The sequence below is a fragment of the Mustela erminea genome, chromosome 13, assembly GCF_009829155.1.
Source record: "Mustela erminea isolate mMusErm1 chromosome 13, mMusErm1.Pri, whole genome shotgun sequence".
Classification (NCBI taxonomy): domain Eukaryota; kingdom Metazoa; phylum Chordata; class Mammalia; order Carnivora; family Mustelidae; genus Mustela; species Mustela erminea.
In genome coordinates, this window is record NC_045626.1 from 68,079,113 (window position 1) to 68,094,184 (window position 15,072).

At 35.4% G+C, this 15,072-nt stretch overlaps 1 protein-coding gene across 1 annotated transcript in view; it reads left to right on the forward strand.

The window, feature by feature from the left end:
• Positions 1–13,451, forward strand: part of LOC116572281 (solute carrier family 5 member 4-like) — a 57,266-nt gene extending 43,815 nt beyond the window's left edge. Inside the window, 5 exon segments of the mRNA XM_032311155.1 lie at positions 1,275–1,425; positions 4,534–4,702; positions 5,455–5,670; positions 8,915–9,017; positions 13,050–13,451. Coding sequence (XP_032167046.1) covers positions 1,275–1,425; positions 4,534–4,702; positions 5,455–5,670; positions 8,915–9,017; positions 13,050–13,264 — 854 coding nt within the window. The 3' untranslated portion in view covers positions 13,265–13,451.
• Positions 13,452–15,072: the final 1,621 nt, after the last annotated feature.

The following is a 15,072-nucleotide window of genomic DNA, read 5'->3' on the forward strand; positions in this document are numbered from 1 at the left end:
AATTCTAACTTCCATTAATTCAATTGTCTTCATCAGACATTTCTTGAGCACTTTACATAGGTTATCAGCCCTGAGCTGACCCTGGGGAATACGGAGATGAATCAGATATAATTCCTATTAGAAGAATTTTACTCCTTTGGATTTAAGATGTCTTCCAAGGCAATCAAGAGAATTTAAGTGATGGATTTGTCAATAAAAGTGTTGCAACTAAAGCCTTCTCATCTTTGATGCCTGGGTGGTGTAGTTGGTTAAGTGTCTGTCTTTGGCTCAGGTCATGTTCCTGAAGTCCAAGGATCAGCGGGGAGTCTCACTGTCTCTCACTCACTCTCTCTCACTCTCTTTTTCAAATAAATAAATAAAATCTTTTTTAAAAGGAGTTGCATAGACATAAAATTATAAATTCAGAAAACTAGAAGTTAACTATTTATCCTGCTTTCTTTAGACCAATTATACCCAAATAATAGACCCCAAACTATGCAATTTACAACTATTTATTTAGTGCCTATTATGTGCCAGATAGTGCCCTGATGGTTAGAAAACATCAGTGAAATAGGCACAAAATCCCATATATGTTGGAACTTGCATTGTAGTTTCATGAGATAGAAAATAAATTACACATGTGAAAACGAAGTAAATTACTAGGATACTAAAAGGTGATCTGGGTTGGTCAGAAGCAAAGCAGAATATGCAGGTGCTCTTGTACCTTAGGTCCATCAAAAGTTAGCTAACACTTCTATGATCTTTCTCCTTCCTGACACACATAAGCATTGTCAGGAGGACGGGAGCACCACCCACAAATGACATCACCCATCCACCTCATTCCAACTTGGTCCTAGGAGTTTTAGGGGCATTACTCATAAGCAGAAAGAATTGGAGGATGAAGTGACCATAATATCTCAAAATTACTTGCTTTTCCCACCAAAAACTTCAACAGAACTACCTACTATTGTATTCCCTCTCCAGTTCCCTAAGTCTTCAGGAAACCAAGAGGTTCTCGCCCAAAGAAAGATGGCCCAACACTGTTTCCTCTCTCCAAAATTTAAGTTCCAGCAAATTATCTCTAAATTTATATTTATAACTAAAATTATATACTGGATTATTCTAAAATCACCAGGAAATATGCATGAAATGCCACATGATTATATAGATTGACAGAAGCATCAGTTAGTAAATGTTCCAGGTGACACTTTTCAACAACTCTCTGGTTTGGCAAGGTCCTCATTAATCATGGAGTCTCATTTCTAGCTAATGTTTGCACTCTCATCTGGCCCTAGGACTGCGAGGTCTGATGATGTCAGTCATGTTGGCCTCTCTCATGAGCTCCCTGACCTCCATCTTCCACAGTGCCAGCACCCTCTTTACCATGGACCTCTACACCAAGATTAGGAAACGGGCATCAGAGAAAGAGCTTCTTATAGCAGGACGGTGAGAGCATCCGGATTTTTGTCTAAAATTTCTCTGGAAAAATGCAGAAATAAAAGTGAACTAGAGCCTTCTCATCTTTGGTTTCAGTGAAATAAATCATAGAATTCTAGAATGGGGAAGGTACATTAAGAGGACGTTTAACCCAACTTTATCTCTTTCCAGATACAAAACTTGGGACCATACTTTTAAATGAAATAGTTGCTTTCTCAGACTTTCAAATGCCTCTCTGATTGTCTCTTATTTCTTCCTCTCATCACACTCTCTTCCACTTACATCTTCATTAAACTCTAGTGTTTTTCATGGGGTATAAATTTCCCACCTACTCCCATAGGCTAATACATTGTCTCTAGAAGATTCCATGTACATCTCATGAAGCAATCCAAATTGTCATCCACTCACTACTACAGGGCGGTTTATCAACTGCATTCATTAAGAAATGGGTTGTTATAGGGTAGCTTTATTTTTAATTCTTTACTTTTTTTTTTTAAATTCCTTTTCAGTGTTCCAGAATTCATTGTTTATGCACCACACCCAGGGCTCCATACAATACGTGCCCTCCACAATACCCACCACTAGACTCACCCAACCTCCCACCCCCTTTTAAGGAATCTATACACTATTTTCCAAAGTGTCTGCACCAACTTGCATTCCCACCGACAGTGTAAGAATGTTCCCCTTTCTCCACATCCTCTCCAACGCTTGTTGTTTCCTGTCTTGTTAAATTTTTGCCACCCAAAGATACAGATGTACTGAAAAGAAGGGCCATATGTACCTCAATTTCATAGCAGCAATGGCCATGATTACTAAAATGTGGAAAGAGCCAAGATGCCCTTCCACAGACAAATAGATAAAGAAGATATGGTCCATATATACAATGGAACATTATGCAGCCATCAGAAAGGATGAATACCCACCTTTTGAATCAACATGGACAGGACTGGAGGAGATTATGCTGAGTGAAATAAGTCAAGCAGAGAAAGTCAATTATCATATGGTTTCACTTACTTGTGGAGCATAAGGAATAACATGGAGGATATTAGGAGATGGAAAGGAAAATTGAATTGGGAGAAATTGGAGAGGATGATGAAGCATGAGAGACTATGAACTATGGGGTAGGGGGTGAGCCTGGTGTTGGGTATTAAGGAGGGCATGTATTTCATGGAGCACTGGATATGGTGCATAAACAATCTTGGAACACTGAAAAAAAATTAAGATGTTAAAAAATAAAGAAATGGGGCATCAAGAGAAATTGACTACATATATAACAGATAGTGGTTTACTGAACACAGTAAAAATTGCTTAGTAAATTAAGCACTTCCAGGGAAAATTCCAAGGAGTCACTTGGTCCAGGTTTTGACTCTGGAAAAATGCTATAGAAGAAGAACAGTAAGGGATCTATGTTTTTTGGTAGAGAAAGTGTTAAGACCTGAATTCAGTAAGCCCAAGAAGCAGAAGTCCACTAATAGGCATATGATCTCGGGTATGAATACTTTTTAAGTTTCAATAATAAATTAATGAATTTTTCTCTCTCTCTTATTAAATGCCTCCTAGGTCCCAGAATACAAATATAAAAAAGGACATATACATGAAAAATAATTTCCTGCTTTGTAGAATTTATGCCTTTGTTGGGAAGATAGACAATTAATAAACATATTCTATGTCTAATGACAGAGAGTGCTAGGGAAAAAAATTAAAGCAGGATTAACCACTCAAGATAGCTGTTCAGGGTGTCTTCCCTGAGGAGGTGGCATTTGAGGGAAGCCCTGACGGAAGTGTGGGAGTAAACCCAGTGGCTTTGTGGGAATGGAATAGTAAGTGTTGAATTCTTACTACAGTCATGTGTGCAGTGTATTTAAGGACAGCAGGGGTGGGGTTGGCACATGATGAGCAAGTAGAAGCATGATAAGAACCAAGGTCTAAAAGGTAACTAGAGGTGAAATTATGTAGGACCATATAAGCTGTAACAAGACTTTGGATTTTATTCCACATATGATGGAAAACTACTGAAGATAAGAGAGCAAGGTAGGTACATTATTTGCTTCCCAATGATGATAACAAGGAGAATGAGGGTAGTGGGCATTATTTGTTCATTAAAGTTTATTATCTAGGAATCATGTTCAGACTTTCCATGGTTTATCATATTTAATTATTGCAAGGTTGCATAAGTTTGGCAAAGCTTCAGTGAGACACTTGTGCCTCAGTCTCTTGCCCAAATGCTTGTCCCTCTTGTCTCCCCCACAGCTCTATTTCTGGTGAGCACAGAGAAGTAATGAAAGTCCAATAAATTGTTCATTTATTTATACAATAAGCACAGAATACTGTGGAGTTTAACCTTAGTCATTCTCCCTGGACCCCAGGAACCTCTAAGCAGTTTTTAGCAATATTTTAACCAATTCTTTCTACCTGCCAATGTACTCAAGTAGTAAAACACACAAATTAACATTTCTGGCCAATTCACTCAGCATTTTGGAATAAAGGATATTTTAATTAACCTGGGAAGCCTGACTTAGTTTTCCTCAAGCTAGGAAAAAAGATTAAAATGGAAATCACTTTCTTTATCATACAAATAATTACTTACTCATAGAAATACTGTGATTTTTTTTCTAATTGATATATTAAATAAATTGTGTTAGAGAATTATTAACAAGTTGGTGACATTTGAACTGTTATGAATGGATGTTTAACCTTATAGTTGAAGCTGCTTTTACTAATTATAGACAAGAAATTTTTTTATTGGCATTTTGCTAACCAATGGTCATTAAACATGGCATGGCTTAATGTGAGGTCAAGGAGTTTGATTTTTTTTAAGATTTTTATTTATTTGACAGAGAGAGACATAGTGAGAGAGGGAACACAAGCAGGGAGAGTAGGAAAGGAAAAAGCAGCCTCTCCGCTGAGCAGAGAGCCCGATGTGGGGCTCAATCCCAGCACCCTGAGATTATGACCTGAGTAGACACTTAATGACTGAGCCACCCAGGTGCCCCTGGGAGTTTGATTTTATTTGGAAAATCAGTGAATGACCACAAGAATGAATTCAAGAAAAAAAGCACAATAGAAGTACCCATAATACTTTTGTTTAATATTTAAATCATTTTGTTTTCTCCCCAGGCTATTTATCATTCTATTAATTGTCATCAGCATTTTGTGGGTCCCATTAGTGCAAGTATCTCAAAATGGACAACTGTTCCATTATATAGAAGCAATTTCTAGCTACCTTGGGCCTCCTATTGCAGCTGTCTTCCTGCTTGCCATCTTCTGTAAAAGAGTTAATGAACAAGTAAGTAAAAATCAGAAAACTTCTTTCAAACTAGAGTGAGAAAATTATTTCTTTCACTGGTAGAAAAATGCATTCTTTCCACCCTGTTTATACAACTCAAAGCCCATCTCAATTACAATCATAGTCAGTTACAATTCCTCATTCTCACTGAAGTTTGTAAATATATAGGGCACACTTATAGTACAGTCTTTACATTTCTCACAAAATATTATACATACAGGACATGATGATGAGGAACACAAGTTTTGAAGTAAGACTGACAGGACCCAATCTTGGCTCTACCATTTTATATCATTGTGATCTTAAGCAAACCATTTTGTTTCTGGGTAGAACAAAGATCATCATAGTGCCTAACTGATAGAATTCTTGTGAGAATTAAAAGAGATTTTTTTAATGTGAAGTGCTCCAGTTCCTTCTATGCTGATGCAAATGTTGGGTATTCATCCTTTCTGTTGGCTGAGTAATATTCCACTGTATATATGGACCATCACTTCTTTATCCATTTGTCTGTTGAAGGGCATCTCAGCTCTTTTCAGTTTGGCTCTTGTAGACCTTGTTGCTATTAACATTGAGGTGCATGTAGCCATTCTTTTTACTACATCTGTATCTTTGTGGTAAATGCCCAATAGTGCAATTGCTGGATCATTATTGATTCTTAGTGAAGAAAGCAGGTAGGATAATAAATATGATCTATTCAAATGAGCTTCTCATCTTTTCTAAATATTCTGATTTTATTCTTATTTTCTTTGCAGGGGGCCTTCTGGGGTCTAGTCACTGGACTTGTGATTGGCCTCGTTCGCATGATTGCAGAATTTGTCTATGGAACAAGTAGTTGTTTGGCTACTAGTGACTGTCCCAACATCATCTGTGAAGTGCACTATCTGTACTTTGCCATCATTCTCTTTTTTGTTTCTGTGCTGGTCATCTTGGGAATTTCCCTGCTAACAAAACCCATTCCAGATGTACATGTGAGTAATGAGTAGTAGATACATGCTTATTTTAAAATAAGAGTTCTTTGCCTTCCAGGGAATTGGGAAATGGGCTTCAACCTCAAAAAAACTTCACAATGCATTAGGGAGGTAAATCTTCATCTTTATTTTAGGATACCAAGAAGAGACTAATTAGTGTTGCCTGAGAGTTTGGAAAAGTCTTCAAAGCAGAGCTCTCATCTGAGCTGGTACTATTTGGCTAACAAGTAGAATTTCATATGCAACACAAACACTGACACAGATTTTTTATTTAAAAAAAAAAAAAAAGCAGGTACCAGTTGTCAGGAAAAAGAAAAATAGAACAATGAGATGCCTTTCAAATTAGCATAAATGTTTAATATTAATATGTCAAGTTTTGGTAAGGATGTTGGGAAATGTCCACTCTCCAAAATTGTTGGTGAATGTATGAATTTTGTAATTTGTAGGAAGATAATTGGGCAGTATTTATCAATTAAAATTCTCATACCCTATGAACCAACAGCCACGTTTCTAGGAGCTTATTGTGTAGAAATACTTGCACAAGCAGGAAAAATAATATGTATAATGATTTTTCTCTACCAAAGGCTTTTGGTAGAAAAAAGATGAAGAAAACTCGGATTTCTCTCACTAGTGGAATGGATACACAATAGAACACTGAACTTGAGAAGAACTTGAGAAGCTCTATTATTTGCTTTTTCAAGAACTTGAGAAGCTCTATTATTTGCTTTTTTAAATGCCCACGATATGGTTAAGGGGGAAAAACACTTGCAGAAATATATACTATTATATAATACCACTTTTTGAAAACAAAATACACATATATAAGTTTGTCTAAGCATAGACAGAATACCTTAAAACATATACACCAGAAATTCTCAGTAAAAGGTATCTCTGGGGAAGACACTATAGAAGACCAGAAAATATTAGTCTGGTTTTTTTTGCTTGTTTGTTTGGGTATTTTTTTTTTTTTTTGGAGAAATGTCTGTTCATGTCTTCTGCCCATTTTTTGACATGATTATCTGTTTTGCATACAAATGGCTAACAGACACATGAAAAACTGTTCATCGTCACTAGCCATCAGGAAGATTCAAATCAAAACCACATTGAGATACCACCTTACACCAATTAGAATGGCCAAAATTAACAAGACAGGAAACAACAAGTGTTGGAGAGGATGTGGAGAAAGGGGAACCCTCTTACACTGTTGGTGGGAATGCAAGTTGGTGCAGCCACTTTGGAAAAGTGTGGAGATTCCTTTTTTTTTTTTAAGATTTTATTTATTTACTTATCAGATAGAGGTCACAAGTAGGCAGAGAGGCAGGCAGAGAGAGAGGGGTAAGCAGGCTCCCTGCTGAGCAGAGAGCCTGATGTGGGGCTCAATCCCAGGACCCTGGGATCACGACCTGAGCTGAAGGCAGAGGTTTAAACCACTGAGCCACCCAGGCACCCCCTGAAAAGAAATTTTAAAAATAAATAAAAAAAAATTTTAAAGGTAAAAAAAAATTAAAAATACTCATTTTAAAAGATATATTGCTTATATACTAATATTTTTTAAATTTATTACATTTATTTTGCATTAATCAATCTTTGAAGTAATATTTATTTGCATATTTCCTTGGAAAGTAGTAAATATTAATTGTGGAAGAAACCTGAAGTACAGAATGGCTCAAACTACTTTACCTAAGACATGTCACCAGAAGTCGTAACTAAATATTTATGTTGAATATTGGGAATTGAGTGAAAAAGACACTAAAAAACATGCTGGTTTTCAAAAATATATAAATATTAAGCTCTTTTATGGCAATAAAAATAACTACAATTTATTATAATTTTTAGAAAATATGTGTCTGAAGGTTCAATGAGACCCTTTATCTAATTTATGTTTCAGATTCATAAATACACTGTGTGGTTTGAATTTTCAAAATCAACTGATAAAAATCAATAGTCATTTCAGAGGAAGGCATGAGGAGTGTTGTAGACCTAACCTAACAGAGACAGAAATTTCAGAATGATAATTTTTTTTACCTTGGGAAGACTACAAATTGCCTTGTCCAAGTTAAAAATTCAATAAAGAGTTTCAGTAAAGAAAGTAGATATTGTTTAAGAAGTGTTACGATTTAAAAAAATCTTATGAAGCTATATTTAGGAATCTTAGTGGTAAGGTGCATGTGCCCGCTATGCCAACAACAAACAAAAAAGCCAATTACAAATCCTGGTAAATCTGTACAAGAAAGTCATGAGCTAAATATGAAGCCAATTAAAATGAAGCATGACTTAGAACATATGATAGGTTATAATTTTGAAACCCATTTGACATTTGGAACCATTTCCTTGGAATGACTTAGAGCTGATATTTATTCATTGTGTCCAAGCACATGTCTTGAATCTATGGCACTAAAAAAAGTTATATAATAATATAAATAGCTATTTGTTTTCAAATTCTAATCAACATATAAAGCATGAAAGTATTAATCACATTTGCAGAAAATAATTAAAATTCTATTAAGCTTATAACATCTTTAAAATAATGACACAGTTGACAAAAGTTTGGAGGTTGGCTGGGAAATGGATGTGTAAGAGCATAAATTGTTATCAGAACTTAATAGCAGTACATAGATACTACCTAAACATGATAAATCTAAAAATGAAGCTTAAGAAGATATTTTAGGGACACCTGAATGGCTCAATCAGTTAAGCATCTGACTTCAGCTCAGGTGATGGAATTCTCAAAGTCCTGGAATTGAACCCCAAGTCTGCTCTATGCTGGCCAGGGAGTCTGCTTCTCTCTCTGTTCTTATCCCTGCCCATGATCGCTCTCTCTCCTCAGATAAATAAATAAAATCTTTCTTTAAAAAAAGAAGATATTTTACAAGTTACAAGAGTAACCACTAGACAAACTGAAAGTAATAATTATGCAGCTAATAACAGCTGAATGATAAGGACAATGAGTGAAGCAGGGGTTAAGTTAGATAAACCTTTGACTTTTATAAAATTATAAACCCAGAAGTAAGAATTTTAAGCATATTACTTAAAAGTGTTTAAGAACTACTGGAAGAGTTAAAAACAAACAATTTTAAATGGTTAGTGTGTTTTTGTGAATTAGTGTGGTAGAAGACCTTTTTTTGTTACATACACTATTAAGTGCCATTTGATTTTTTTTGCACTACACAATAAACAAATGTACCATCATATTATTGTAAAGATTTTCCCATCACTAATGTGCTTGTCTTTGGTTTCTATGCAGCTGTATCGCCTATGCTGGGCTCTTCGGAACAGTACAGAGGAACGAATTGATTTAGATCCAGAAGAGATAAGACATGAAGAAGCTGATGGTGATGTTGATGAATGTAATACCTGGTTTACATTTGGTTTTCATGTGGAAACTCTATGTACCTGAATTACTTATGCTTGCTTTATTTTTTAATACCAGTAAATTCAGTTTCTGAAAAAGCTATTAGGTTTATGGCAAACTGAAACTTTAAAATCTTACCACCCCAAAACAAAACAAGACAAGACAAATCTTTACAAATAAAATATCCCCATTAATCTGCCTATCTATCAGTCTGTCTGTTGATTCATCCATCATCCATCCATGGATCTGTGTTCTAGCTCTGAGGTGAAAATCAATTCCAGTATCTCCTGTTCCTGGTCACGTATTAAATGTTCAACCAATCAAACTTGATTGATCATGATTAGGTGTACCTAGCATCTAGTCCCACCTTTTTCTCCAAAATTGTTTCTCACTATTCTCTTCAATATACCCTGCACTCCAGCCAACCAGATTTCTTCACTTTTCCCCCACATATACCAAGCTCTTTAGAATATTTTTACCTCTCCTCTCTAAGAGAAAAAAGTTATCCTTTGAAACTAGGTTCTAATCTCATTTCCTTCAAGGAAACTTCAACAAACATCCCTGTGGATCTTTGTTTACCTGTTTGTTTTTGTTTTTGTTTTTGTTTTGTTTTGTTTTTTTGAAAGTCTGCTTTGGTTTTTTATTTTGATTGTGTGGTTAGAATGACAACCATTGTATTAATCTGGTTCTGGAAGTGATGTGCCTTTGTTGTAAAGTGAATTTGTTTCTTTTTATTATTATTGTTATGTTCAATTAGCTGAGATATGTTCTAGAAAATCCTGTTTTGTTTCAGTAAGAAACAAATCAGAGTGGAAGATATACCTGGCATTTTTAAAACCATTGACAAAGTTTAGCACTTCAGGAAATGTTGTCTTGAACTATACGTAATTGTTTCATTTGGCTTGGCTATATTCCTCAAATCTAGGGGAGGATAAATGTCTTCTACTCCTTTTAGATTTTTATATTAGTGTTCCTGAGTTATACTATCTTGTATAGTTTTCCCTTTTTATACTTTGTCTGATTATATTAAAATCACAGTGTTCTATAGAATGAATTAGAAATATTTCAATAAGATTGAAATGATTTCTGCATTGAAACTTTGGTATTTTGCTAATTATACCATTAGGCATTAGGCCTAGTGAATGTGTGCGTGTGTGTGTGTGTGTGTGTGTGTGTGTGTAAGAGAGAAAAGGAGAGGCTATAGAGGTATTTAGATGTTTCATTTCTTGGTTAATCAGTTTGGGAAAATTATATTTTCTAGGATTGCATCCATTTAGTACCTATTTTAAATATATTGACATAAAGCTATTTATACTATTTATTGGCTTTTCCATCTCTATTACCTCTGTAGCTATGCCTTCCTTTTGACTCAATATAATTTTTTGTGAGTTCTCTTTTTTCTTGATAAATCTTAATAAAGGATTGACTATTTTACTTTTCTTTTACTTTTTTTATTATATTATGTTAGTCGCCATGTATACACCATACATCATTACATTTCTTTAAAAAAATTGTTTATTTAAGAGAGAGTGTGTGAGCAGGGGGAGGGGCAAAGGAAGAAGGAGACAAGCAGACTCCCAGCTGAGCAGGGAGACCTATGTAGGGCTTGATCTCATGACCCTGAGATCATGACCTGAGCCACAATCAAGAGCTGGACTCTTAACTGACTGAGCCACTCAATTCCCCCTATTTTACTTTTCTTAAAAAACTAATTTTGGGTTTTGTTATTATTCTCTATTGTTATCCTTCTTTTCTATTTTATTACCTTCTTTTCTCTTTTGCCTACCCTTCCATTTACATTATTTGGATTTGTTCTGTTGTTATTTTTTCTAATTTATTTTTTAAGACTGTATTTATTTATTTGAGAGAGAGAAAAAGAGCATCTGAGAGAGAGAGTATGAGTGGGGAATGGAGCAGAGGGAGAAGGAGAAGCAGATTTCCTGCTGAGAGAGCCTGATGCTGATGCAAGGCTTGATCCCAAGACCCTGAGATTATGACCTGAATGGAAGGTAGATACTTAACAAAATAAATACCCAGGTGTCCCTATTTTTTCTAATTTAAATTTAATATTATTTTATTAATTTTCAGGCTCCCTTCTTTTATAACGTAAGTAAGTAAAGCTAGGCATTTTCCTCAAAGTAATGCTTTGCTACATTTCACAGCTTTTAATTTGTAGAATTTTCTTTACCATTTGTTTACAAGAATAGTCTTACCTTCATTATGGTTTTTCAAAGACATTTGAATTTAGAATTATGTTCTAAATTTTTTTTATGTTCTAAATTTTCTAATGCAAGAACAAATAACCTTGTACTTAGAGCTTTTTGTATTTTTACCAGTTTACCTTTGGGATAGATTTTGAGAAGTTGAAGTTTTGGGTCAAAGGGTTAATAACTAAGCAATTTTGCTGTACACTACCAAATTCCCATCCATAAGAGTTGAGTCATGGTTTCCTAGCACCAATGTGTGGGAGTACCTGCTTCCACACAAACTAATATAGTATATTGTGAAATTTTAAAATTTTTGTCACTGACAGATTAGTAGTGGTATCTCAGTATCATTTTATTTCAAAGTTCTATTTTTTTGTTGTTTCATGTTTTTATTTAAATCCTAGTTAGTCAGGGTGGCTGGGTGGTACAGTCAGTTAATTGTTCAACTCTTGATTTTGACTCAGGTCATGATCTCAGTGTTATGAGATTGAGCCCGCTGTGGAGCTCTGTGCTCAGTGCAGCATCTGCTTAAAATTCTCTCTCTCTCCTTCTGCCCTTCCCACTTGCACTTTCTCTCTTTTTAAAATAATTAAATAAAATCTTTTTTAAAAATTAATAAATTCTAGGGTACTTGGGTGGCTCAGTCAGTAAAGCATCTGCCTAGCATCTGCCTTTGGCTTAGGTGATGATCTCAGGGTCTTAGGGTAGAGCCCCACATCAGGCTCTTTGCTCAATGGGAAGTCTGATTCTCCCCCTCCCTCTGCCTGCTGCTCTTCCTGCTTATGTTCTCTTTCTCTCTATCAAATTCATAAATAAGATCTTTAATAATAAATAAATTTATTTAGTGTATAAATTATTAATAAATAATAATTGTTTATTTAAGAGTGTGATTTATTTATTTATTTGTTTATTTATCTGTTTGTTTAAGAGAGAGTGTGTTTATTATATAAATTAAAAACCTAAATTTATTAGTTTAAAAATTAATAAATTATAGTTAGTCAACATATAGTGTAATACTGATTTCTGGTGTAGAATTTAGTGACTCATCACTTACATATAACACTCAGTGCTCAACATAACAAGTGTTAATACTTAATTAATACCTTAATACTCATCACCCATTCAGGCCATCCCCCACCCACCACCCCTCCAACAACCTTCAGTTTGTTCTCTATGGTTGAGCCTCTTATAGTTTGCTTCCTTCTCTTTTTTTTCCTTTCCCCCATGTTCATCTGTCTTGTTTCTTAAATTCCACATCTGAGTGAAATCATGTCATATTTCTATTTCTCTGACTGACTTATTTCACTTAGCATAATACACTGTAGCTCCATCCAAGTCATTGCAAATGGCAAGATTTCATTCTTTTTGATGGTTGAGTAATATTGCATTATATATATATCTCTATAGATAGATAAATGATAGATAAATAGATATAGTCACATCTTTATCTTTTCAAATTTCTCTTTTTTGAGTGAATTTAATAACTATTTATCTATGTATGCATATGTGTCTACATGGAGTTAATGGAAGTCTTCTTTATTTTTAAAGTCCATTGTATATTAAGAATATTAAACCCTTCATGGTATAAGATGCAAATGTTTTTCTCCAGTTTGTCACTTGTTTTGACTTTATTGAACTTTATGCAATGCAAGTTTTCTCTTTTTATATAATCAAGTTATCTATGTTTTTCTCAAGGATTCTTCTAACACTTAAAAGTGGCTGTAATCATTCATTACAGTCATCTGTACTACATTTACAGAGGTTTTATTTCCCATGTTCTGTGATCATTTGTTTGTCCTTTTTTTGTTTGTTTGTTTCAGATAATCTTGAGGAACCCCGGGGATGCCTCAGGAAAGCTTTTGACTTATTCTGTGGTTTGCAGAAGACAGGCCACAAACTGAGCAAAGAGGAGGAAGAAGCCCAGAAAAAGAAGCTGAGAGACACATCTGAGAAGCCTTTATGGAGAACTATAGTGAATGTCAATGCCATTCTCCTCCTGGCAGTGGCTGTCTTTGTCCATGGCTATTTTGCCTGAACTCTGAGCCACTAAATATTTATTAAGCAAAGGATAATTTTATTGATTTTTTTTCACTTTTTGAGTTTGCTATGTTTAAAAAGGGAGGTAATTTCAAAAGGGAGAAAGAAATTGGTAATTTTATCATATGAGATGACTACAGACCTGATTTTTAGCTTTTGTTATTCCTTTGTGTCAATAAAGAAACAGTCAATTTAGAAAGCCAGGGAGCTGACTCTATATGTGTGTGTAAACTAGGAGGATTTGGTCTAAAAAAATTTTTTATAGTTCACCTAGTAGATTACCCTACCTTATTCTTGCTTTCTGTTTCCAGAGATTATCACTTAGAAAGAATGCCTCTTCCAATTCGGCCTCATGTAGTGACCTCCTCATCTATAAAACAGTGACCTCCCAACCTCACTTTATTGACCTCAAGGAAAATAGAAATATTTCCTAATGGTTGAGGGGAGGTGAGCCACAAATGTCTGTTGTAAATATTTTTGTGAATTTCCTGGAAATCATTAGCTTATGTCTTAAATAATACTTTAAATATTTTTTTAATATATTTGTGAATTTACTGGAAACTATCAATATTTTTGTGAATTTACTGGAAATTATTAACTTATGTCTAAAAGCCATCATCCAATAAATGTTAGCATATTAAGTCATTGATCTGATAAACTACTTTATAAAATTAATTCACATATCATAAAATGCATCTATGTAAAGTTTACAATTCAGTGGGACTCCAGGGTGCCTCAGTTGGTCAAGCGTTTGACTCTTGGCTTCAGCTCAGGCCATGTTTCAGGGTTGTGGGGTCCAACTCCGACCTTAGCATAGAGTCCGCTTCTCTCCTTTCCACCCTCCCTCTCCCTCTGCCTCTCCCCAACTTGCATCCTCCTCTCTGTCTCTAAAATAAGTAAATAAGGGGAACCTGAATGGCTTAGTTGGTTAAGTGTTGGACTCTTTGTTTCAGCTCAGACCATGATCTCAGGGTCATGAGACCAAATTCCACACTGGGCTTTGAGCTCAGCTCAGAGTCTGCTGGAGAGTCTCTGCCTCTCCCTCTCTCTCTGTTCCTTCCCCCACTCTCTCACTCTCTCTCAAATAAATAAATAAATTATTTTACCTTCTTCAATTATTTTTTATTTAATTTCTTTTCAGTGTAACAGATTTCATTGTTTATGTACCACACCCAGTGCTCCATGCCATACATGCTCTCCATAATACTCACCACCAGGCTCCCCCAACCTCCCATGCGCCCCCCTTCAAAACCCTCAGATTGTTTTTCAGAATCCATAGTCCCATGTGATTCATCTCCTCCTCCAATTTCCCTCAACTCCCTTCTCCTTTCCATCTCCTCATGTCCTCTGTGTTATTTCTTATGCTCAACAAATAAGTGAAACCATATGATAATTGACTCTCTCTGCTTGACTTATTTCACTCAGCATAATCTCTTCCAGTCCCATCCATGTTGATACAAAATCTGGGTATTCATCATTTCTGATGGAGGCATAATACTCCATAGTGCATATGGACCACATCTTCCTTATCCATTCGTTGGTTGAAGAGCATCTTGGTTCTTTCCACAGTTTGGAGACCATGGCTACTGCTGCTATGAACATTGGGGTACAGATGGCCCTTCTTTTCACTACCTCTGTATCTTTGGGGTAAATACCCAGTAGTGCAATTGCAGGGTCATAGGGAAGCTCTATTTTTAGTTTCTTAAGGAATCTCCACACTGTTCTCCAAAGTGCCTGCACCAACTTGCTTTCCCACCAACAGTGTAGGAGGGTTCCCCTTTCTTCACATCCTCTCCAACACACGTT